Genomic DNA, 26,504 nt, shown 5'->3' with positions numbered 1-26,504 from the left:
TATCATTGGCTTCTGTGGTGCTTCACCATTTACGGTCATTATGAGGATCTAGAAAGTATGGGTTATAAAGGAACGTTCAAAAAAAACCTAAAACACTTCAGCTTCAGGTATACATTTAGCTTTGAGATTCTACAAAATCAGACTGGTTCTGTGACATTGACGTACAATCAGAAATATCATTTCCTCACATACAGTATGTGTGACAAAAATATGTAAATTAAAACAGTGAAATATTCTGCTGGGGAGAGTTTCTGAGGAACCTGAAGCCTCTCTGAAATGCAGCTTTAATGTAAAAATACGTCAATATGTGGGTGTAATGTCATACAGAAAAAGTACAATTACACTAAGAATCTGCAGAACAATGTGAGCCGCTATTGCAGCATGGAGTGAATCCCTGTAATGTGCTCCAGGCAGGGCCGGTGCTAGGATTTTTAGTTACACAGGCGAAGATGCATTTTGGCGCCCCCAACCCTCATTAAAAAATAAAAAAATGCATCTTCACCTGTGTGTCTTTCCTCCCAAGCCACAGGCACACAGGCATCATTTTTCAGTCACACAGTCAAAGTCATACAGGTACACTGGCATACAAAGACAGAAATAATCATACAGAGACATACAGTCAGAGACATACAAGCTGAGACATACATGCATACAGAGGCATACCGTCATACAGACACATACATACATACAGAAAAATGCATACAAAGACATACAGGCATACAGAGACACACACACACACACATACAGAGACATAAAGGCATACAGTTACATGCATGCATACAGAGACATATATACAGACATTCAGAGACAAACATACATCCAGTTACATACATGCATACAGAGACATACAGAAACATACGTACAAGACATACAGGCATGCAGACACATACATACATACAGAGGCATACCGTCATACAGATACATACATACAGACAGACATACAGAAACATACATACAAAGACATTCAGGCACATACATACAGACACATACATACATACATACATACAGAAACATAAAGGCATACAGTTACATACATGAATACAGAGACATATATATAGACATTCAGAGACAAACATACAATCAAAATAGATGTGGTTTAGGACTGGAATATTATGATTTTTTAAGCAACAAAAAATCTTAATCATTTTTTTCCACATTATACTATACTTCTAAACCTAACTTGAAGCACTTTCCTATGTGTTTCAATGGTATATATTGTGTTTATTATAAAGGTAATAGTTTAGCTTTATTCACAAATGTATATTGTACAGTAATGTACTTTTTTTTTTTCCTTCAGCAATATTCAACAGATGTTTAAAATGTATCCATAATTTCTCATTCCGAAAATGTAAACCTCTTTTATTTCAACACCATGTTTACACAGTCTTCATTTCCTTTTTTTATTACAAAGCAATGTAAAAATACATTTAGCCATTTAAGCCCTAGTTTTCTTCCCCATTACTCTGTATTAGTTACATACAAACAAACATACATGCATGCATACATACAAAATTACATACTTACATCTGTTAAAGCGTGTCCCTGGGGTGCATGCTGTCCGGCTCCTTGGAGTCCTGTCCTGCAGCGCAGCCTCATCACTGTGCGCCAGCCACGCTGTGTGATCCACAGGGAGCAGGGATATGATGTCATATCCCCGCCCCTTCCACACAGCCTGCGGCAGACAGCAGGGTAGGAGGTGGGCGGGCGGAGGCTGGGATCTGCAGGCGGAACGGTAAGGGCTGCGCTCGGCCACGCTACAAGTAGTAGCCGGATAAAGGGGAGCGCAGTGCGCTTCCCTCCTTCCGGTCCGCCTGGTTTTGCGCCCCCAGGGCCGGTGCGCCCTAAGGCGGCCGCCTGGGCCGCCTTATGGTAGCGCCGGCCCTGGCTCCAGGCCTTCCCTAAATGCAGCCGCAAAATCTAACCTACAAAGGTTGCTACAGAGTATTGCAGAAATTAAGTGGGCAGCAACTAATGAGACAAAATTCTATCTCCCCAGCTATAACTGCTTTGATAAGTTTATACCTGATTGTAAGTCCTATTTAAGTTTTGGAATAATGTGAGATTCTGAAACTCTGGTAAAACCTGATATCATTATGTTGCAGTTGCTACCTATGTACAACTGATCTATTTATCTTACAGGCAGCTCTGTGTACTCCAGATCGCAGACTACAAGAAGATAGCAAAAATGTCCAGATAGCTGTCACTTTGGGCAGATACGACCGAATCCTTCTCTTTGATGACTCTTTGGTATTTCTTCAGGTATGTATCATTGCTAATTTTATCGCTGACATTAAGTGTTGTGACGCCATATAATACGTTGTTTTCTTCTTGATTTGGGCCGTTAGGGGATTGAAACTCACATCTGTGATTTAAAGACCGTTTGGTTATGTTCCTCGACAAAGCAGACCTATTATCAAAACAAGTGAGTATCGACACATTCTAATCCGCAATACTTACACGTACATTTCAAGTAATTCCAGTTTTCCATAGACGAAATGTTTCTGAGTTCAATTCGGTCTTTTTACAGGACCATTATCAGACAGTGGAGGGCATGAGTCTTGTCTGATGTTTGGCGCATCCGTTTAGTCCCCAGATAATACCACCAGGATATTGACGCAACTTTCTATATTTTGTATTCCATTTAGAACTTTACGGTCTGACTACTGCATTCATGAGGAAGTGTACTTAGTTAAGTGGATATTGAGAGACTAGGCAACTCCAGGGAAAACTACATTGCTTTTATAACCCTCCCTATCACACAGGTGCCTCATTCCACTGTCCTCTTTACTCTTACACTGCAGAGAGCCTCTGGAAGAAGGATTTCCAAAGTTAGTGGGTTAATCTTCTAAGAGCAGGCATTAGGGTGTTTGAATGGGGCACATAGGCGTCAACAAAGTCAGGTGATTAAAAAAACAAACAAAAAAAACCTATTGCATTTTGTGAGCTTTGAAGCCGGTGTGTAGTGACTGAGTGAGTGTGCTACATATTCCGTACGTTGCCTGTGTGTGTGTGTGTGTGTGTGTGTGTGTGTATATGAGTGTACGTGTATTGCCATAACTTGGCTGTAGGATTAACCCATCTATTAACTTTTCTACAGCCACCCGTTGCAGATCATCACTCCAGAGGAGGAATTCGTGCTTACTTCCAGAGAACCTCAAAATCAGGTTTGTTAAATTAATAAATATGATAGTGACAATTACAGGACACTTTGACCACAGATCAGAGATTTACCATCAGACAAGTTTGACACGGATTGTTACAGTATACACAATATTATAAATAAAGTCTCTTGTTTCATTATATTCATTTTTTTTAATCTGCATAAAAGCAAAAACTCATCCAAAATGTATCTAGATGATTCTATCCACAAAGTATGCTATCAGGTCATTAATCACTAGCAGAAGAAATTTCCTCGAAGTGAGTGTTGTCACTTTTTGCTTCGCAGGAATCTCATAGCGAAAATAACTGCTCAGCTGTCAGAAATAAACACAAGTTGCAGAATCAGAAATAAAAAGATTAAGCTGGTATTTGTGGATTAGAATGTTTTGTTAGTGTTCGCTTTGTGCAAGGGAGGGCGTTCACGCTAGGAGGGCGTTGATCAGGGACAAAGTTCAGAATGTTAGATTGTCATCTTTATTGAGTTTAATGACAGTTGTCAAATACATACTTTCTTATACATCATCTCCTTACACAGTCCTCATTCTAATCAAACTGATTTTACTTCTTTGACATTTTTTATACATTATCCATGATTCTATTATTTTTAGCAGTTGTGATTTCTTTATTTTACAATATGAAAGATAGTGACCGCACCAGATCGATATTCAACTCTGGTCGGTGCTCGCACAAACAGGACATGGCACAATCTCCAAAAATCGTGGTATAAGATCATGGCACAAATGAAAGACGTCTTGGGCTCACAATGAGGCCGTTGTCAAGTCTGCTGTTTTGTCAATGTATTTCACTGATTGTATCCTCAAAGTGATAGTAAATACAAAACAAGCATCTCCACTTAAACAATACAGTTTTGTTTGTATTCGTGGGTGAATTCCCCATGTCTCCTGTATATTCTTAAGGTGGATAAACTGGTTTTTCCAGATTTAGTTTAAATTGTTATTTTTGACATTCTAGTTATGACTAATGTTAAATTGACCCTATGATTGCCAGATAAGTGCGTAATGCTATCTGGAGCTAGTAGGATTAAACAGGAGCCTTTACAAGTTGGTCCCTGTAAAAGCTTAAAAAAAACAATAAAGAAAAATAACTTCTGTCATATGAGTTCTCTTTTGACATTTATTACTGCACTGGGAAGTCAGCTTCCAAATTTAAACCTTCATTAAGGAGGAATTCGAAGAAGAGATTATATTAGTAGCTGTATTAAAAATAAAGCCGCTTTCACGAAATAATTTAGATTTTGTGATAAGTGTAATTATGGAGAAAAAGTACATTCATTAGGATTAAACCTAATCTGAAAAATAATATAAATATAGTCAAGGAATTTACAGAAACAAGAGATTTTTGATAACAAAATAATGAGTTTCTAAATGACACATAGTTAGCGGACCTGATTACGTGGATTACATGGGAGATATAAATATATTTTTCTAAAAGAAGACTGGATCCTTGATCAAACAAAGATTGCTCGGTCATAACTTCACATATTGTTTGGCTCACAGGTTTTCCATTGTCTAACAACTTAATTTTATAGAGCATTCCACCTTGTATCTGCATCACTGACCGTCAAAGGGAAAAACAACAGGAACTAACCGTCTATTTATCGTAATAAACCTCTGGTCTCCCTCCTCTTAGATTTTATTACAATGCAAGCAGTAGGGGAACTCCTGAGTTTCAAAACTAAGGCCAAATATCGGGACTGGAATTTATCTGAATTCAAGTTTTGTTTTCTTAACTTGGAAATTTTCAGCCTGAATTTGGAACTTGATTCTCAAGTCACCAAAATGTGCTGTTTAGTAAATAATCCCCTTATGTTAGAAGGCATATCTTCTCCGATCTGGACGAGTGAAATAAAATGGACAAATGTGCAAAATTCTCGAGCTCAATGCACCATGTTGGTATTTTTATTTGTTTGTTTGTTTGCATGTAGGCTGTATGGCAATGGAAACTCAACCAACTGATTCAGCAGAGGCTGATCGGACACAGGAATTTTCCTCTCTGGGGGAAGGCTGGAGAAACAAGCAACCCTCCGACAAGTCGCATGTCTACGTATACCTACAAGAATGAAGGCAGATTTAAAAATGCGACCTATCATGGAGACATGTCCTGGGGAAAGCCTGACGGAAAGTGAGTAACGTGTTTTTATTAAAAGTAACCCATAAGATGTGAGTTCTGTGCTAACATGGGTTCCTAAATGCTCTCACGGACTGTAGAAATTAGATTAAAGGGGCACTATAAACACAGAAACTATTTTTGCCTAATCAAGTGGTTTTGGTGTTTTAGATCACTGCCCCTGAAGCCTCACTGACTAATTATCTGCCATTTAGGAGTTAAATCACTTTGTTTATGCAGCCATTGCCACACCTCCCTGCATGTGACTTACACATCCTTCCTAAACACTTCCTGTAACAAAAGATGTTTAACCCTCTTTTATTGCAAGTTCTGTTTAATTTAGAATTTATTATCGCTAGTTCTGTTAATAGCCTGCTAGACCCTGCAGAAGACGTGTGGGGGGGGGGGGGGGGGGGGAAGGAGGAAGGGAAGGGAGATTGAAGTTAAATTTACAGAGCAGAAGATAAAAAATGTCAAGTAAACCCACTGTGTTCTCACTCCTGATTAAAATTGAAACCATTTTTTTTAAAGCAGGCTGTGTCAGTCACAGCCAAGGGAAGTGTGTCTAGGGCTGCATTAACAGAAACAAAAGTGATTTAACTCCAGGCAAAGTGTTGAGCAGTGAGACCTCAGGGGAATGATCTATACACCAAAACTGCTTCATTAAGCTAAATTTGTTTTGGTGACTATAGCGTCCCTTTATGCAAGAACACAAGAGATGACCTTTGTCATATATACCTATTATCACTCTTATTCAATGAGACTCCACAGGTAAATCCTGGACAGATGAATTCATTCAGACGTAGGTTTATTGGAATTACATGTGTTTGTACCAGCTGAACAGAATTTGTGCAATATTGAGCTCCAGTTGTTAATTTGCATTTCTCGTTCCATCCATCCAGGGGCACGCTGAAATGGCCGGATGGACGGAATCACGTTGGAGATTTCCAATTGGGTCAAGAAAATGGGTAAGATCATGAATTTTAACAATAAATCCAAATGTTAGCTATTTATTTTTATACCTTTTTTTTTTGTTTGTTTCAAAAATAAAGAAATAAAGAAGTAACACACTATCAAAAATATTGTCACTGAAAGACCTTGCAACAAAATTAACTGAAACAAAGCGACTTATTCAGCCAAAAATAGCTCATCTGAACCAATGAATAAATTTAGCTCTAGTCCTAGTGTTGGCTATTTTAGTCTAAATGTCTCCATTCAGATTATCTACAAATAGCACTTTAGTATATAATCCCATTAATATCACTTCGTAAAAGCAGTGGCCTTGTGTTGGTTTGTCACTTGGACTATTAATCCACCTCTGCTTAAAGGTAACCTATACGGTAAGAAATACAACGTTTTATTCCTTACGCTATAGAACCCTCTGGTTGCCCCCTCCCTCGTACCTCCCACCCCATCTTATAAAAGGATAAAAACAACTTTGTGTACTTGCCTGTGACAGACCCATCCCGCTGGACTAAACCTATTGGGTTCGTCTGATTTGCCCAGTACTCATGGTCCCTGAGAGATCCTGCGGAGAGTTGTGACTTTGCACAACTAACAGTTCGAATACAGCCAAAACCAACGAAGCGCTAAAGCTATCAAAGCCTCGTGGTGGCCGACATCGGACAAAGGGCCACGTGGCGGCGGCCATTTTACCTTCGAATCCGCCGACCCGTACTATCGACGATACTTCGACAGTACAACGTAGTCGAAGTACCGATCCACTTCGAACAGGACGTAGACATTTTTAGGCCAACAAGTGACCGACCGTATAGCCCGAATCCAGGGAACTCTTTTGGGCACGAAACGGTAGCTGCGGTCGGTCATAAATAGACATTCGAGTAACTTTGGATTCACTGGAGGGATTGGTGTGATTTTTGAGACTGTTTATGATTTAAGTATGCTGAATCTGAATATGTGCCTTTTATGTGAATATGATGGATGGATTTGGAGTTATGAAAGTTGTATAAAAATATATTCTAAACTGCCTGTATAATAAGATTATGTGTCACACCAAGGGGAGGGAATGTGTGGGATGTACCATCGATGCCAGTGGTTGTTTTATGCCTCCCCTTGGGTGTGGCCTGTGTGTGTGAAATGCAAATAAAAGGCAGGCTGGCTGTTCCAGTCCTCAGTTCATGTTTTACCCTCATAATGGAGCTTGGTCTCGTTATTGGGGGAACCGGGAATACAAGTGACTAACGACTGTGTCTGGAGCTCGGAAGGTGGTACCGTAACAACTGGTGGCAAGCGACGGGATGATCTTCAACGCCCAAAGAAACCGCTACGACCAAGAATAAAATGGAACTACAATACCAAAACCTGAGAAGAGCTACCTTAAAAGACTTATTGGAACAAAGGGGCGGACAGGCCAGTAACCTCAAGAAGAGGGACATTATTGCTTTATTGCTGGAAATGGATGGAGTACCAGCGGCAGAGGGAACCAATGGACCCAGCCCAGACGACAGAACCCCCGAGGAGGCAAGGTTTGACCGGGCGGTAAAAATTCGGCTGGCCCATTATGGCCCCAACCCCTCCGCGGAGATCGTCACCCAGGTTCAAGCCGCTGTGGAGGCCAGCCTGCTACGCCAAAACGGTACTGCAGCGGCCCCAGTCACAGCAAACCCGGGGGACAAACAGAAAGTGCCGTTTGCGGCCTTCAAAGCCTTCAGTGAGACCGAAGGAGAGATTGACGGGTACCTTGCGGATTTTGAGCGGCAATGTGCTCTGCACAAGGTACCCCCGGCAGACTGGGTTGCTATACTGTCCGGCAAGTTATCCGGCCGGGCCAACGACGCTTTTCGGGCTATTCCGGATGAGGAGATCGGGGATTATGTTACCGTCCGGGAAGCTTTACTTGCCCGGTATGCCGTTACACCCGAGGCATACCGGAGGAGGTTCCGGGACACTGCAAAAACAACTGGGGACTCATACGTGGAATGGGCCTGCAAGGTACATCGCACAGCCGCCCACTGGATGGCAGGGTGCCAGGCGGTGTCGGGAGAAGAGGTGCTGCAGATGTTTTTATTGGAACATTGTTTCGACAAATTGCCGACAGGGGTCAGAGAGTGGGTACGAGACCGTAAGCCTTCCACTCTACACGAGGCGGCTCGCTTGGCCGACGAGTACACTGACGCTCGCAGACTGGACAATTCCATCACCAAGGCCACAGCCAGAGCGGAATACCAACCAGCCGCTGCCACGTATCAGCCTCCCATAAACAGACCATCCGCACCCCCTCCGGCTGCCCAGTACCAACGTCCACCCCGGTTTAACGCCCGAGAGTACTCTGAACCCCTTCGGTGCTTCCTGTGCAATCAGCTAGGGCACAGGCGACAGGAGTGCCCGATGAACCGTGCCAACAGGAACCAGTCCTGGAGGAAACCCACGGGGGCCCCTTCCCCAGCACCTCTTCCAGCCGTCCACTGTGTAGAGGAAGAGGAATGCTGGGGCATATTACATGAGGCAGACCCTGTTCAGGCTGCCCACCAGGACAATCGACAACACCACAGACAGAGTGTAAAGGTCAACGGAAAGGAAGCCAGTGGGCTACGAGACACTGGTGCAACCCTGACTTTGCTCCAAAAGCACCTAGTGTCCGAAGCGCAACATACCGGGGATACCGTGGCAGTACGAGTAGCCGGGGGTGCAGTATTTCGTCTACCCGTGGCCCGGGTACATTTGGATTGGGGAGTGGGCGCTAGACACGTGAATGTGGGGGTCATTAAGGATTTACCCGCTGATGTTCTTCTTGGCAACGACTTGGCCCCCCTGGTTTCGGCCTTTGCTCCCATGGGCCCCGCTGCAGTGGACGCTGTTACGACCCGTGCCCAGACCCGTGCCACTGAGGCCGGCCCACCTGCTGTTGAGACCCAGGTAAGACTCTCTACCCCGACTTGTACCTTAGACCAGGCCCCGTTCGGCTGGGATACCCCAGAGATGTACGGGAAAGAAACTAGGGAGGACCCGACGTTAGCCAAGTACAGAGCCAGGGCCGACGCTGGGGAAGAAGGAGTAGGTGGGGAACACTACGAGTGGGTGGGGGATAGGCTGTACAGGATCCCGAAACCTTCCCCGAAACCGAATGCCCCTTCGCAGAAGCGACAACTAGTAGTACCTGCAAAGTATCGGCAGGAGATTCTGCGGATTGGGCATGACGTGCCCTTAGCAGGTCATCTAGGTTCCCACCGCACAGCTCATAGAATCACCCAAAACTTTTTCTGGCCCAATTTTAACCGAGATGTGCGGATGTATTGTAGCACGTGCGACACTTGTCAACGGGTAGGTAAGCGGGGAGATCATCCAAAAGCTAGGCTACAGCCGATGCCTATCATTGGAGAGCCTTTTTCCCGCATAGCCGTTGACATTGTGGGTCCACTGGCCAGGGCTAGTCCATCCGGTAAGAAATATATTCTTACTGTGGTAGACTACGCCACCCGTTACCCAGAGGCAGTAGCGCTGTCCAATATAGAGGCAGAGACGGTTGCTGATGCCCTGGTTAAAGTCTTTACTAGGGTCGGGTTCCCGCAGGAGATCCTCTCGGATCAGGGAACCCAATTTACCGCTGTGCTCACCCAGCAGCTGTGGAAGGTGTGCGGCATCAACCCGCTACTTAGTTCACCCTATCACCCACAGACTAACGGTCTCTGCGAGCGATTTAATGGTACCCTCAAACAGATGCTGAGGACCTTTACTGACACTTGCAGAGACTGGGAGCGATTCCTGCCTCATCTGCTATTTGCATACAGAGAGGTGCCCCAGGAATCAACTGGGTTCTCCCCCTTTGAGTTACTCTATGGGAGAAGGGTTCGTGGACCCCTAGATCTCATTAGAGGACACTGGGAGGGGGAGACAGAGCAAGAAGGGACCCCCATAGTACCGTATGTGCTGGAACTCCGGGACCGTATGGAGAAACTATCCCTGATGGTAAGGGAAAATCTCCGGGCGGCCCAGGGGAAACAGAAACGATGGTACGATCGGGGTGCTCGACAGCGGGTCTTCCAGGTTGGGCAGAAGGTCCTAGTGCTCAAACCTGTGAAGGCAAACAAGATGCAAGCATCTTGGCAGGGCCCGTACAAGGTGTTAGCTCAGGTATGCGATACTACCTATCTCATAGCCAGCTGTTCGGATGAAAGGGTACAACGATCCTTTCATGTGAACATGCTCAAGGAGTATCAGGAACGACCCGAAGATGTTGCAGCAGTTTGTGCCCCAGCTACCGACGACACCGAGAACTTACCTTTACCGGACCTGTTAGAAAGGGATCCCCAGACCGACCTTACTAGCCTCGTACAGTTAGGTGACCGACTAAGCCCGGCCGAGAAAACCCAGGCAAGACAGCTTCTGTGGGAGAAGCAGGCGACCTTCTCCCAAGAACCAGGGTACACCCCACTAGCTATACACAAGGTCGAGACACCCGGACAGAACCCCCTACGACAACCTCCATACCGCATCCCGGAAGCAGTCCGAGAAGGAATGCGGAAGGAGATACAGGAGATGACCCGGCTGGGGGTTATTGAGCACTCCGATAGTCCGTGGGCGTCGCCCGTAGTCCTAGTACCCAAGAAAGATGGGACCACCCGGTTCTGTGTGGATTACAGGCGGCTCAACGAGCGGACTACCACGGACGCCTACCCGATGCCCCGGATAGACGAGTTATTAGACCGCATTGCCAGGGGGCGCTACCTGACCACCATTGACCTATGTAAAGGGTACTGGCAGATCCCCCTGGCCGAGGATGCTATCCCCAAGTCGGCCTTCGTCACCCCGTTTGGCCTATACCAGTTTAGGGTTATGCCATTCGGGATGAAGAACGCTCCGGCTACCTTCCAGCGTATGGTGGATAGGCTCCTAGATGGCTTCCAGGGATTTGCATGTGCATACCTGGACGACATCGCGGTTTACAGTGAGTCTTGGGAAGACCACCTAGTACACGTAGGGGTAGTGCTGGACAAGATTCGGGCCGCCGGCCTGACTCTGAAACCAGACAAGTGCCATTTAGGCATGGCAGAAGTGCAGTACTTGGGTCACCGGGTGGGTTGTGGGAGCCAGAGACCCGAACCGGCCAAGGTGGAAGCAGTAGCTAACTGGCCCACACCTATCACCAAGACCCAAGTACTTGCCTTCCTAGGGACAGCGGGTTACTATCGACGTTTTGTCCCCGACTACAGTACGATTGCCAAGCCCCTAACTGATTTGACTAAAAAGAATTTACCTAGACAGGTCCTGTGGTCTCCAGCTTGTGAAGCCGCGTTTCAAGCCCTGAAGCAGGCTCTTGTGAATGCCCCTGTCCTGGCTGCCCCAGTCCCTAACAAACGTTTTCTTGTCCACACAGACGCTTCCATGTATGGACTGGGGGCTGTGCTGAGCCAGGTCGGGGAGGATGGCGGAGAACACCCTGTCGCATATCTCAGCAGAAAGTTACTACCTCGAGAAGTGAGTTATGCGGCAGTAGAGAAAGAGTGTTTAGCCCTGGTCTGGGCACTGAAGAAACTGAGCCCCTACCTATACGGACAAGAATTTTCCCTCGTAACAGACCACAACCCCCTCGTCTGGCTTAACCGGGTCTCTGGGGACAATGGCAGACTGCTGAGGTGGAGTTTGGCCTTGCAGCCTTATAATTTCACTATCAGCTACCGACCCGGTAAGCAGAATGGGAATGCGGATGGGTTATCCCGGCAAATAGACGTCCCTATTCTCTCTAAGTCCGGTCATCCCCAAGTTGACCCGCCACAGGGTCAAGCCGGGTCTGCCGGAGTGTTCCACAAGGAGGGAGCCATGTGACAGACCCATCCCGCTGGACTAAACCTATTGGGTTCGTCTGATTTGCCCAGTACTCATGGTCCCTGAGAGATCCTGCGGAGAGTTGTGACTTTGCACAACTAACAGTTCGAATACAGCCAAAACCAACGAAGCGCTAAAGCTATCAAAGCCTCGTGGTGGCCGACATCGGACAAAGGGCCACGTGGCGGCGGCCATTTTACCTTCGAATCCGCCGACCCGTACTATCGACGATACTTCGACAGTACAACGTAGTCGAAGTACCGATCCACTTCGAACAGGACGTAGACATTTTTAGGCCAACAAGTGACTGACCGTATAGCCCGAATCCAGGGAACTCTTTTGGGCACGAAACGGTAGCTGCGGTCGGTCATAAATAGACATTCGAGTAACTTTGGATTCACTGGAGGGATTGGTGTGATTTTTGAGACTGTTTATGATTTAAGTATGCTGAATCTGAATATGTGCCTTTTATGTGAATATGATGGATGGATTTGGAGTTATGAAAGTTGTATAAAAATATATTCTAAACTGCCTGTATAATAAGATTATGTGTCACACCAAGGGGAGGGAATGTGTGGGATGTACCATCGATGCCAGTGGTTGTTTTATGCCTCCCCTTGGGTGTGGCCTGTGTGTGTGAAATGCAAATAAAAGGCAGGCTGGCTGTTCCAGTCCTCAGTTCATGTTTTACCCTCATAATGGAGCTTGGTCTCGTTATTGGGGGAACCGGGAATACAAGTGACTAACGACTGTGTCTGGAGCTCGGAAGGTGGTACCGTAACATTGCCCAATGCCAGCGCCAATTTTTCCTTGGAGCTGAGTTGGTGCTCGGCCTCCCCGACCTCATCTGAGTGCATTAGGCCCTCCACATAGGAAAGCATTGCTTCAATTTTAGTGACGCCGGATGTCCTCATGCAGAGCGTGAGAATGTCCAGAGTCAGGTGACGAAAAGCCAGTTGCCTCTAGTGGCTGTCTGATTAAGCCAGTCCTAGTCCTACAATGTAATTATTTCTCAAAAACTGCAGTGATTTACATTGCAGGACTAAGTGGGACAGGGACACTGCACCCAGACCACTTCAACATTTGAAATACATGTAAAAATTCTGGGTTTTTGTCATCGTATTCCCAGATCGTCTAGACTTAGGTTATTAGAGTTAAATATTGAAGATCTTTCATTAAGCCATTGGGCAGACACGGACAAGATCAGAATCTCTGATCTTATGATAGCTGATAATATATTACCATTCCAACAGATTGTGGACAATTTACATATCTCTCGGTGGGAAATTTTTACTTACCTTCGAATAAAAAATTACATCGATAAAAATGTCCTAAAGAGTTCCTCTCCACTGTCAATTCAATTAGAACACATTTTCGATTATAAATCTTTAAATAAGGTTCCATAAGGTCCATCACCAACCAGGTGATGGATTCTTTGAATGTCACTCCTTATAAGATTATTAAAACATGGGAACAGGAGCTTCAAATGGTTATTTCCGAAACGGACTGGTGTATTTCATTGACTCATGTGGCGAAACATGTCCACTGTTTGAATTTGGTGGAATGCCATTTCAAACTTCTCTTTAAATGGTATTTCACCCCAGCAAGAATTGCTAAGATGTATGAGAACTATGACCCCACATGTTGGAGATGTGGAACCCATATAGGGTCCTATATACACATGTGGTGGTCTTGCCCGATGGTCTGTCCGTTATGGTCTTGGGCATTTTCCATTTTTAGTACTTTGTCTTATACACAGGGGAGGGCTGGCAGCCTTAGGCCTGGGGGGCAAAACCAGTCAAGTGGCCCATTGCGCCACCAAATCAGTTCACCATCCATGCCCACCTTTTTCTGGTTTTATAACGGATATTGATGTTATGCTAATCAGTAGCTCTTTGCCATACCCGCTCCTTCACTGCTCTGATTTTCCATGTTGTCAGAGCACAGGCTGAGAATCTCTGAGCCTGTGCTCTGACTCACTAACTGAGCGCCGGAACCACGAGGGAGAGGATATGATCTGACTGCACCTACTGCTGGTGCGCACCAGTGGACCACCAGCGAATCGTTTAAATTAAATATGCTGGTGTACCCAACTTGTGAGCTGTGTTGGCCGCCGGGCGCCTCTGTTGTCATGGCACCCTGCGTGACCGCACAGCTTGCCCACCCCATGAGATGAGAGTAAACACCAATAAACTGTGGAAACAGAGCTGATCCCCCCAAATTTATAAAGGTTTGCTTAGAGGATTTATTAAAGATTAAATCATGCCTCCTCCTCTCTCCCCCATGCGCTGCTCTGTAGGCTGGGAGGAAGTGAAGAGTAATCACAGTCTCCCAGCACAACGCCACCTGTGGCTGCATGGGGAACAGCTGTTTAATGTAATGCTTGCAGGACGGCCAGCTGCCGCAGAACCTCTTTGTTTCCATCTCTGCAAAGGGCTCCAGGCACTGCTTGTTGTGAGTGTGAGCCACTGTAAATTAGGGGCAGAGGGCACTTGCTGTAACGAGTATATACCCCTACACGCAGGATCCAGCCTAACAGAAGACAGTACAGAGGAGAGATGCGTCTACCGGACCTCAGAGTGGCCGGACTCGACGTAATAGGATAAGACAGAGTCAGGAACGATCCGAGGTCAAGGGCACAAAGAGACAGCGTAAACGAAAACTAGCCGGGGACTGGTACACAGGAATCAGCAAGCCGGCAAACAGTACAGAATAGGATAAAGCGAAAACGAAGTCAGAATACAAAGCCAAGGTCAAATACGGAGAAACACAACTGAACACAACAAGCACTAAAGGGAACTGTAGCAGAAACCACGATAGGGCAAGGAACTAAGGGAAAAGGGTAAGTATAAGTAGCCTTCAAACTAATGTGATTGGCTCCTGTCACTTCCACTCCCCCAACAGGTAAGTGTATGGGGTGATTGGCATGACAGGAGCCAATGGGAGCCTTTTTGCAATTTAGGCTCCCACTGTCTCTTTAAGAGCGCGCCCGAGATTCGCGGCGCGCTCTTAGCTGCAGGCGGGACACGTGACCGCTTCTCGCGGTCACTGCCCGCCTTCCTGTCTGAACAGTCGGACGAGCCGCGCGCGGCTCGTGCAGCCGCAGGACCGCGCGCGGCTTGAAGAGAGGACCGCGTCCGGCCCCCGGATAAGGTAAGTACCGCTACACTTGCACTGCGGTCAAGACAGGTCTGGGCAGGAGGAGAGTGCAGTGCAATCAGTGCACTCCCCTCCTGTGGGTCATCAGAGCCGGTGCAAGGATTTTTGCTGCCCTAGACAAAATATAAATTTGCCGCCCCCCCCCCCCATGTGACATCACAATGCCCCACCTATATGATCTGCCATATGAACTAACGCCAGTGCTGCACACAGTGTGTGTTTACATTAAAAAGCCTGCAGGGACCAGCTATAGACACCAGAACCACTTTATTAAGCTATAGTGTCCCTTTAATGTGAGGTAAATTATAGATTAGTGTCACAAATAATATACTAGATTGCCTACTTACAATTAGATGAGGATGATGATTGGCTGCAGTTTGGCTCCACTGGTCTGGTGTAGAACAGGACCTCAGGAGGCTGTTTGCAACTGTGGTCACAAAATTCAACGTTCTGGGAGAATTGGAAGCAGCTCCATTTTTTGGGGGCCTCTTACACAGCTCAAGGTCTGGGCCCCAGTGCCTGACGGTGAGTATGCCCATAAGGCCCACTCATAAGTCCACTTATATGTTCCACCCACCCATGAGCTCGCTCACAGGGAGTGGAGTGTGTAGGGGATGTGTTATGTGTTATCTAATATGTGTGCTTATGGTATGTAGTGTATAGGGATACCAGTTTGTGCAGGTGATGCAGTGTGTTTGTGTGTAGTGGAAGCAGTGTGTATTTGTGTATAAGGGATGTATTATGTGTTTCTGGTTGTGTGTGAGGGATGCATTGTGTGAATCTGTGTTTGTATGCATAAGGGATGCAAGGTGTGTGTCTGTATGTGTGTGCATTGAGTGTAAGAGATGCATTGTGTTTCTGTGTGTATGTAAGAAAAACAGTGTGTGTGTTTGCATGTGTGTGTAAGGGTTTGCATTGTATGTTTCTGTGTATGTGTGCAAATGATGCATTGTCTTTGTTTGTAAGGGTTGCATTGTGTATGTGTGTAATGGATGCATTGTGTGTTTCTCTGTGTATGTATAGGGATGCATTGTGTGTTTCTGTGTATGTATAGGGGTGCATTGTGTGTTTCTGTGTATGTATAGGGATGCATTGTGTGTGTGTGTGTGTGTGTGTGTGCGCGTAGTGTTAAAGAGCTCCCTGTCTTGCCCCCTGTCCTATAGAGCTGTCCCTTCTGTCCCTTAGAGCTCTCCCCTGCCCCTTAGTGGTCTCTCCTCTCCCCAACCCTCCCCTAGCGGTCTCTTCTCACACTCACCCACCCTCCCTGTGCTCTTCTCATCCCCCCTCCACCCTCCCTGTGTTCTTCTCACTCCTCCCTCTGTGTGTTCTCACCCCCCCTGTGTTCTTCTTACCCCCCCTCCTCCCTGTGTTCTTCTTACTCCCCCCCTTGTTCTTCTTACCCCCTTCTTCTTATTACTCCCCCTTCTTCTTACTCCCCCCTCCCCTCTTCTTACTCCCCCCCTCTTCTTACTCTCCCCCCTCCCCTCTTCTTACTCTCCCCCTCCCCTCTTCTTACTCTCCCCCTCCCCTCTTCTTACTCTCCCCCCTCCCCTCTTCTTACTCTCCCCCCTCCCCTCTTCTTACTCTCCCCCCTCCCCTCTTCTTACTCTCCCCCCTCCCCTCTTCTTACTCTCCCCCCTCCCCTCTTCTTACTCTCCCCCCTCCCCTCTTCTTACTCTCCCCCCCTCCCCTCTTCTTACTCTCCCCCCTCCCCTCTTCTTACTCTCCCCCTCCCCTCTTCTTACTCTCCCCCCCTCCCCTCTTCTTACTCTCCCCCCCTCCCCTCTTCTTACTCTCCCCCCTCCCCTCTTCTTACTCTCCCCCTCCCCTCTTCTTACTCTCCCCCCCTCCCCTCTTCTTACTCCCCCTCCCCTCTTCTTACTCCCCCTCCCCTCTTCTTACTCCCCCTCCCCTCTTCTTACTCTCCCCCCCTCCCCTCTTCTTACTCCCCCCTCCCCTCTTTTTACTCTCCCCCCTTCCCCTCTTTTTACTCTCCCCCTTCCCCTCTTTTTACTCTCTCCCCCCCTTCCCCTCTTTTTACTCTCCCCCCCTTCCCCTCTTTTTACTCTCCCCCCCTCCCCTCTTTTTACTCTCCCCCCCTTCCCCTCTTCTTACTCTCCCCCCCCCCTTCCCCTCTTCTTACTCTCCCCCCCCCCTTCTTCTTACCCACTCCCCTGTAGGTGGCCGAGCTGCACTCCAGTCCGCGGTCCCGGCCGGAGTGATAGGAAGGTGCTCAGTGTGCACCTTCCTGTCAGTCCGGCCGGGTACAGGAAACAGAAACTCCTGTTCCTCGCGGAACAGGAGTTTCTGTTTCCTGTACCCGGCCGGACTGACAGGAAGTGCACACTCAGTGTGCACCTTCCCATCACTCCGGCCGGGACCGCGGACCGGAGACCAGCTCGGCCACCTACAGGGGAGGGGAGGGAAGGGAGAAGCAGCTGCAGCCGTCTGAGCGCTCTTTACAGAGCGCTCGGCGGCTGCAGCATTTAAAGGGCCGGCCCGCCGCGGCCGGTCCTAAAATAATTTCGGGCAGCCTGGGGGGCAATTGCCTCCCGGCCCCCCGGCCCAGCCCGCCCCTGCTTATACATCCATAGACCAAAATCCGGCTGCGGCCCTTTTGCATTTGAATTGGAACCTTAAATCAAAGGATGTTACAATTGCTACTCACTGTTTTATGGCCGTTAAAATTTTAATTGCGAGGAACTGGAGATCATCTATCCCTTTTCTAAAAACTCTTCTAATTAAACAAATTAGGTTTCAGGTATCAATGGAAAAAGGCCTAATAAACAATACAGGTCATTCCTCCAAGAAAAAGGAAGAATTGTTTTCCTAACTATTAATAAAGCTCTCTTAAAGTTAAGATAATCTGTTCTCAGGAATGAGGTGTTTATCAGAGCTGATTATATAAATACATCATCCCTTGGTTATATATACAGATATATTTAACGGTATATAGGTATTAGGGCAAGGGTATTTTTCTGACATTTAAGTTAAGGTATTGCGCTGGACGTTATTCTTTCATTTTTAGATAGTATTTTGACATAATATAGCTATTTACTCTCTCCTGCTCTGACGGGGTGTTGGGTGTACTTTGTTCTGTTTTTATAATTTTTGATTATTTTTTTTTATTTTTTTTATTTCTGTATCTCTGCTTACTTTTTAAAATTTAAATAATATTACTCCTATTGGATAAACTATAATATCAGATTTATTGTTAATGTAATGTGTATAATATACGTATTGTTGAGGTACTTATGATGATTTTTTTGTACATGTTATATGTAAAAAACAAAAGAACAAAATTCTTAATAAATATTTATTGCAAAAAAATAAAAATAAAATGAAATACATGTTACGACTAAATGTTTGATATCTGCCAATAGAATGTATGTTTGAAGGACACTTTAGTTTCTGTTCTAGAGACAAGGCATAGTTCATTCTGTATCAGCTCTGTTAAAGAAACACTCCAAACACATAAAAAACTTCAACTTACTGAGTGAAAGTGTGCCTTTGTTTTTCAGTTTATAAAATGCCAGTTTCAATACAATATAGTACTTTTATAAATTAACTTTGTTAACTCCCCCCCTTCCCCCCGAAATTTTCAATCAGACAACCGGTCCTGTTAATTCCTGGTTCGTTTAGCTGAGTGAAACCAAACTCAAGAGGCAGCAACTGCCCAGAGCACCTGCCTTGCAAAGACTTCTCATTAGGTTACACTGGGAAGTCTGTGATTGGACAGCCACAGAAAGTCTGGGCGGGGTTAGAAGGGGAGGGCTTGCAGTAGCTGTAGGTAGATCTGCAGCTAGTGCAAGCCAAGATTTTATATATCCCCAAATAAAACATCCAGCATAAATTACCTGCAAATCCTCTGTTATATGTATTAAATGATTACCATTTTTTTGGAGTGTTGATTTAATGTGTCCATAAGGGTGCACTCTGTGACTGACACTGCTCTTTGGCCATAGGTTTGGAGTTTGCTTGATTCCCAGCTCTTTGCCGGACAGATATGACTGCTACAAATGCCACTGGCAGAACGGAGTCATGCAAGGCTATGGAATCTGTGAGTAAGTAGCTTCTATTCCGCCACATAACCAAGTTAAAGAGACCTCCTTTTATTCAAGGGCTGTGTCTTGAATTTGGATTTAAAATCTTGTATTTTGCCGAATTTGCAATATTTAGTAAATAATGACCTAAAGTGTGAAATGACAGACATTCAAAGTGAAAATATACACTGTATACATAACTCTCCCTTTGTTGATTTCTATCTATTTCCACCTTGCTGCTTCTAACTCTTTTTGTCGGTTTCTGTCTGTCGGTTTCTGTCTGTCGGTTTCTGTCTGTCGGTTTCTGTCTGTCGGTTTCTGTCTGTCGGTTTCTGTCTGTCGGTTTCTGTCTGTCGGTTTCTGTCTGTCGGTTTCTGTCTGTCGGTTTCTGTCTGTCGGTTTCTGTCTGTCGGTTTCTGTCTGTCGGTTTCTGTCTGTCGGTTTCTGTCTGTCGGTTTCTGTCTGTCGGTTTCTGTCTGTCTCTGTTGGTCTGTCTCTGTCGTCTCTCTTTCGGGCTCTCTGTGTCTTTTTGTTTGACTGACTGTGTTTCTCTTTTACATTTGTCAGCCATTTACTGGTGATATTAAGATATTAAATTAAAAGCTGTCCTTCTTGGAATTTACCATATTGTGAATGTGGATTGCTTCTTGTTTGTTTTTGTTTTTTAATGGAGCTTTTTTTTTTTTTTTTAATGTTCTATAATCATATACAAACAAATAGTGTTGAATATTTCGGTTAACGTTGAATCATTCTTTCCAGGTATGCTGATGAGTCCGTGTACAAAGGGTATTTCAAAGACAACATGCGCCATGGCTATGGGATTCTGGAAAATCTGGCATCAACCACAAACCCATTTAAATACACCGGCAATTGGCATAAAGACAAGATGTCAGGATACGGAGTCTGTGAGAGCACGCAGAAGTAAGTAAAAAAAATAAAAAATAATTAAAACAATGGGATTTTCGTATTGAAGGGAAAGTAACTATTGAAACTGATTGATGTCAGAGCTATGTGCATTGCTTTCCTACCAATGGCTGCAGCCACAGGGCTCGAGTCAATAGCAAAATCCAATTAAATGCGAAAGGATGAAGAGAACATCTGAGAAACATTGGGTAGAAACAGAAATTAGCTGGAATGGACCACAGAGAAAGAAAGGAAGGTCAGAAACAGGTCGAGGTATAGATAAGAGACTGGAACGGAGGGACCAGCCTGCAATAGGAGTCTGAAACGGAGGGACCAGCCTGCAATAGGAGTCTGGAACGGAGGGACCAGCCTGCAATAGGAGTCTGGAACGGAGGGACCAGCCTACAATAGGAGTCTGGAACGGAGGGACCAGCCTGGAATAGGAGTCTGGAACGGAGGGACCAGCCTGGAATAGGAGTCTGGAACGGAGGGACCAGCCTGGAATATGAGTCTGGAATGGAGGGACCAGCCTGGAATAGGAGTCTGGAACGGAGGGACCAGCCTGGAATAGGAGTCTGGAACGGAGGGACCAGCCTGGAATAGGAGTCTGGAACGGAGGGACCAGCCTGGAATAGGAGACTGGAACATTAGGGACCAGCCTGGAATAGGAGTCTGGAACTGAGGGACTGTTGTGGATCAGAATGTTGATCTTTGTTATATTCAGAGGAAGCCCAAATTGTTGTTACAAGTGCACTTGGAGAAGCAAGAATTAGACACCAGACACCTGTTGGTATTCAAAATAAGCCTCTGACGTTTTATTCATCAGCTGGGTTTTATACATTAAAAAGTAAGTGCTTACGTGCAAATACTCTGAGAACAAAAATAGCAAGGGAATACAGATAAGACATAGGAATAGGACATAGGATAAGACATAGGAATGAGCGCCATGTATACATAACAAATAAGTTTCTGGGTAAGAGAGAACAACAAGATTAGAGTAGAGACATCTTGGGTGGGGGCTCTCTGCTCCCGGGACTTAGACATATATGGTCTTAAGTGTTGTTCAAGCATCAAGCAATCAATCCTGATTCCAAGTTAGCCAATTTTAATACAGGATATCATTATATGACACCTATAAGCTTGAGCCTTGGAATCGAGATAAATTCTATCACAATCCCCTCTTTTGATCCAAGGGTCACCCAAATGTCCAAGGTATTTCCAGGCCTGCTAGCCAAAGCCTGTGGGACTTTCATTTATTGCTTCACCACGGTTCCCTTGGACTGAGAGACCACCAGAATCAGCGGAGGAGAGTTCTTTCATTTGTTAGGCGAGGTAACATCATAAAACCTTTCCGAGGTCGGAGCTGGAATGTAAGTTAAGGTACGACCAACAGTAGGTTTGCTTTTACATAGAGAGGTTAGTAGACATGAAAAAAATCTAAAGGTTAGAAAAATAGCCATAATGACAAATACAGCTAATAGCAAAAAGTACAAAATGTTCTTAATTAGTAAAGTCAACCATGTTCCTAGCCCAAATGTCCAATCCCAATCCCCAAAGAAGCCGTTATCTTGTTTGATATCCTGTACTAAGTCATGTAAATCTTTTATATGTTTATGGATCATAGTGCCGTGGTCGGATAGGTTAAAACAGCACATACCTTCAATAGCTTCACATCCTAAGTCATGTTTCATTAGTAAGTAGTCAATGGCTGCTCTATTCTAAGATTGCCTTCTTATTTGCCTGGTTGTCCATAAGTAGCTCTTCTAGGGCCTGTGAAGTGGCATTTAAACCTTTTGCAAGGGAACAGGCTATAGCATTCACTACTCGGGTATTATACAGTGCTAAGCCTGGGACTCCTACCAAGGTGTACGCTAGGGCAGAGTATTCAGCTTTGGATAAGAGAGTGATTTCAGAGTTACAATCAGAAGTAAGGGTGTTTTTAACATCTCTCCTGTCTCTCAGCAGTTTGTGTAGCTGGGTGGTTTTAGTGATCAGGTCAGATTTGGAAAACATGGTCATGGTTAGTCGAGAAATTGCACAGGGACCTCCTGTAATGTTACCTGGGACATAAGCATAAGTAATATTTCCACAGGAGAAAGTTGTTATTATTATTATTATTATTATTATTTTCTGGTCTCAAGTCAGAGTAGCATATCTGAACAGAGCATAAAATGGTAAAGGATAAGAACAGCTTCATGTTGGTGGATCAGTCGGAGCGACTTGTTTACAGTGACTGGCGTGTATCCACGTGGCTTTTCCTTCTAGTTTTACCGAGGTAGCCGTAGTCAGGAGCACTTGGAATGGACCGTCAAAGCGTGGTTCAAGTCCTTTCCTCACATGCCTCTTTATCACCACCCAATCACCAGGCTGCAGTTTGTGAGTTGCAGAGTCAGAGTCTGGATCTGGAATAGAATCAAAGACTTGTTTATGCACCCTGCCTAATCTTTGGTGTAGGGCCTGAACATAGGCAGTCATACTACCATGCTGCATCTGGAGGGTTTGGGGAAAATAGAGGCCTGTCTTTGGGGCACTTCCAAACAGGATCTCAAAAGGGGATAGATAGGCCATGTCTGGAATTGGGGGTGAATCTCATAGAAAAGAGTGCTAGGGGAAGGCATTCAGTCCAGGGCTTCCCTGTGTCTTGCATGGCTTTTGCAATCTTGTTCTTTAAGGTGCCATTTGCCCTTTCTACTTTCCCACTACTCTGGGGGTGATAGGGGGTGTGGAAGGCCTGACTGATCCCTAAGGCTTTCATAATTTCTTGCATTATTTCCCCAGTGAAATGGTTACCTCTGTCACTTTCAATCACTTCAGGTACTCCATATCTACATACCAGTTCCTTCAGAAGCTTACTTTCTGTGACCTTCATTGTGGCTTTCGACACTGGGTAGGCCTCAGGCCAACCTGAAAAGAGATCCATGCACACCAACACATATTCATACACTCCTACCTTAGGTAGTTGACTATAGTCTATCTGCAGTCTTTGAAACGGGTAAAGTGGCCTTGGTGTGTGCTTACTCTGTGTTTTGACAGCCTGTCCCAGATTGTTTCTAGCACAAATCATGCAAGCTTGGGTGTGTTTAGCTGCTACAACAGTAAATCCGGGTGCTACCCAATGGGTGTTTACTGTGCATCTTGGATAGATGTGTAGGTCCATGGGCCATCTGGGCCATCTGGGCCATCATGGGGTACAACACTCGTGGCAAACACAGTCTTTTACCTTTCCTCCACAGTCTGTCATCATCAGGTTCTGCATCTTGTTTCCACCAGAGGTCATGTTCTTCCATGCTTGCCTGTCTTTGTAAGCTCAACAGTACATTGTAGTCAACGGCGTCATCTGTAAGAACAACTTGTAGGAAGGTATTACCTGTAGAGGGATGAACTTGAATTGCTGCTTGCTTGGCAGCTTCGTCTGCTTTGTGGTTTCCTCTTGAGATTTCATCTGTGATCTTCACGTGAGCTGCCACCTTGATGCCTACTTGAGTGGGTAACAGGATAGCGTCCATAAGTGCACTCACGGCTTCAGAATTCTTGATTGGAGTTCCTGCTGAGGTGAGAAAATCACGAGCCCGCCCTATAGGGCCAAAATCATGGGCTATACCGAAAGCATAGCGAGAGTCTGTATAAATATTAGCAGTCTTACCAGAAGCCATTTTACACGCTTCAGCGAGTGCCTTCAGCTCAGCCTCCTGTGCAGAGCAGTGAGGAGCGAGTGGTTCAGCTTTTATTACCTCATGTGCAGAGACTACAGCATATCCAGTGTGAAAATTACCCTTCTCATCAGCATATCTGGAACCATCTACAATAAACTCAAAATCTGCATTAGATAACGGAGAATCAATTATATGCATTAGTGCTGCACAATCATGGGGTACCTGGGCATCAGCTAACTCATGCAGATGGATTTAACACCATGCACCTTTTCAATTTAACATTAGGTGGCATAAGCAAGGCACATTGCATTCTGAGATGCCTTGCAGTATGTATGTGTTTTGGTTGAACTTGTGACAGTATGCTGTTGATATCATGCGGTGTGTATATGGTCACTGGATTATCTAAAACAATATCAGTGGCTTTGTCCAGGAGGGCAGTAACAGCTGCCACTGCCCTAACACATGAGGGGGCACCCCTGGCAACAGGGTCCAATCTGGTGGAGTAGTAAGCTATTGGTCTTTGTTTACCACCATGGTCCTGTGTAAGGACAGATGTAGCATAACCTGATTGCTCAGTACAGAACAGGTTAAAATTATTTCTGTAATCTGGGAGACCCAGTGCTGGAGCTGACGTTACCAGTATCTTAAGGGTATAGAAGGCATTTTCTGCCGCATGGGTTAATTTAAATGGTTTGTTTTCGTTGGCAAGACAATCATACAGTGGTTGCATGTAGATATCTACAGAACGCAGCCAAGGACAGCAGTAAGATATCAAACCGATGGGATTGATCTATCCCATTGGTATCAAACTATAAAAATTACTAAACAAATATCTCACAGCCTTACATATTGGGAAGCTTATAGCAAAATATTAATGCGTTGGTACTTGGTTCCCGCAAAAGTGTCTCGAATGTATGAAGCTGCCTCTGACAGGTGCTGGAGGTGTCAAAGGGAGAAGGGAACTTTATTACATATTTTTTGGAAATGCTCTCGTCTTGTACAGTTTTGGAACGATGTTAAATTAGTAATTCAAATTTTAATGGATACAGTGATACCAAATTTCCCTGAGTTCTATCTTTTACATATATACCAAGAGTGGAGTCGAATAAAAAATAATGTAGTTATTATTCATATATTAATCGCTGCAAAAATAAGCATTGCTCAAAATTGGAAAAAAACAATCCCACCAAATATCTTGGAAGTGCAGGAAAGAGTAGACAAGACGTATCAATATGAGAGAATAGTAAATAAAATAGAAGGAAGAGAAGGTGGCCATGAAAAAGCATGGCAAGATTGGTTAGCATATAGGTGTAAGGTATAAATAGAGATTATAGGAGGAATAGCCTAAAACAGATATGAGGTTAAAGCGTGTACATTATTGCATATTAAAGAATAATTGATAGGGTATGACTGCAAAGCTGAAAGATTTAAGTAAAAAATTGTTAAAACTGTAAAAACAGGACGAATATGCTGGGCATTCCGCTTGTGAGTAAGAACTAGTTGTCAATGTCAATTATTTTTACTTTGCACACTTGTATAAGTTGAATATAAGGATCATAAGTGAAATTAAGGCAATAGCAAAGAAAAGCAAAATTGAATTTATTTTATTTATGTATTTTTATTTTATTTAAATTTTATGTTATTGTGTTTTATTATTGTTTATAACTTATGTTGTTTTTTCTGTGTATGTAAGAAATAAAAAATTAACAATGAAAAAAAAAAAAAAATATATCAAACCGAGAAATGTATGAAGCTGGGCTAAGCTGCAGGGGGGGGGGTTAATATTTTGAACTGCAGTCTTTCTACTTTCCGTGAGATGTTTTATGCCCTGGGAAATGCAATGTCCTAGGAAAATAACTTTCTCTACACAAGCTTGCAGTTTTGTTTTTGTCGCTTTACAGCCTGCTTCTGCTAAGAATTTTAGCAAGGAAAGAGTGTTTACAATACAAGATTCCATATTATTGCAACATAGGAGTAGGTCATTGATATACTGCAATAAAATTACATTATTTGGCCTTATTTGTGTAAATGCAAATAAAAACTGACTGTCGGGATCCAGGGGGACACTGAAAAATGCATTTGCCAAGTCAATAACCATAAATACCTTAGAGGAAGGTGGTATGTGTGCCAACAAGGTGTGTGGGTTGGGAACATTAGGGGCAATCAGTTCAGTTACAGCATTAATTGCCCTCAGATCATGTACCATACGGTATACCACAGGTTTGCCTTTCTCTTGCTTTTTCTTAAATTGGGTACAATTATGTGTTACAAGGGGAGGTGGTCTGGACAACTACCCCTGCCTGCAGAAACTCTTGCACAGATTGCAAAATGGCATCTTCCTGTGCTGGGCTTAGGGGGTATTGTTTTTGATAGGGTGCTTTGGCTCCGGGCAGGAGATTCACCTTGACTGGGGGCACAGAGAGTCTGCCTGAATCTGTCTTCCCTGTAGCCCATAAGGAATCAGGGACTGAGGACAAGTCAATGGTAGGTTCTGGCACATGGCTGGGCATAGTGAGAGTTGCCAGAACATTTGAAAGAGATATCATTTGTTTGCCCTCCAAAGGCACAGACAATGTTACTTTTCCAGTGGAGCTATACTGGATATTTGCACTAAGAGCAGACAGTATGTCACTGCCTAGTAGATTAACAGGGGTATGAGGGCTGTCATGGGAGTTAT

At 44.9% G+C, this 26,504-nt stretch overlaps 1 protein-coding gene across 1 annotated transcript in view; it reads left to right on the top strand.

The window, feature by feature from the left end:
• Window positions 1-26,504, top strand: part of ALS2CL (ALS2 C-terminal like) — an 81,098-nt gene that overhangs the window by 28,254 nt on the left and 26,340 nt on the right. Inside the window, exons 8-14 of the mRNA XM_063452825.1 lie at window positions 2,140-2,259; window positions 2,346-2,422; window positions 3,098-3,164; window positions 5,105-5,301; window positions 6,189-6,254; window positions 19,194-19,292; window positions 20,031-20,192. Coding sequence (XP_063308895.1) covers window positions 2,140-2,259; window positions 2,346-2,422; window positions 3,098-3,164; window positions 5,105-5,301; window positions 6,189-6,254; window positions 19,194-19,292; window positions 20,031-20,192 — 788 coding nt within the window. The remainder of the gene's footprint in view (window positions 1-2,139; window positions 2,260-2,345; window positions 2,423-3,097; window positions 3,165-5,104; window positions 5,302-6,188; window positions 6,255-19,193; window positions 19,293-20,030; window positions 20,193-26,504) is intronic.

This window comes from Pelobates fuscus, chromosome 4 (assembly GCF_036172605.1).
Source record: "Pelobates fuscus isolate aPelFus1 chromosome 4, aPelFus1.pri, whole genome shotgun sequence".
Taxonomy (NCBI): domain Eukaryota; kingdom Metazoa; phylum Chordata; class Amphibia; order Anura; family Pelobatidae; genus Pelobates; species Pelobates fuscus.
The sequence above is the reverse complement of the archived record's forward strand: the minus strand, read 5'-3'. Positions and strand labels throughout refer to the sequence as shown.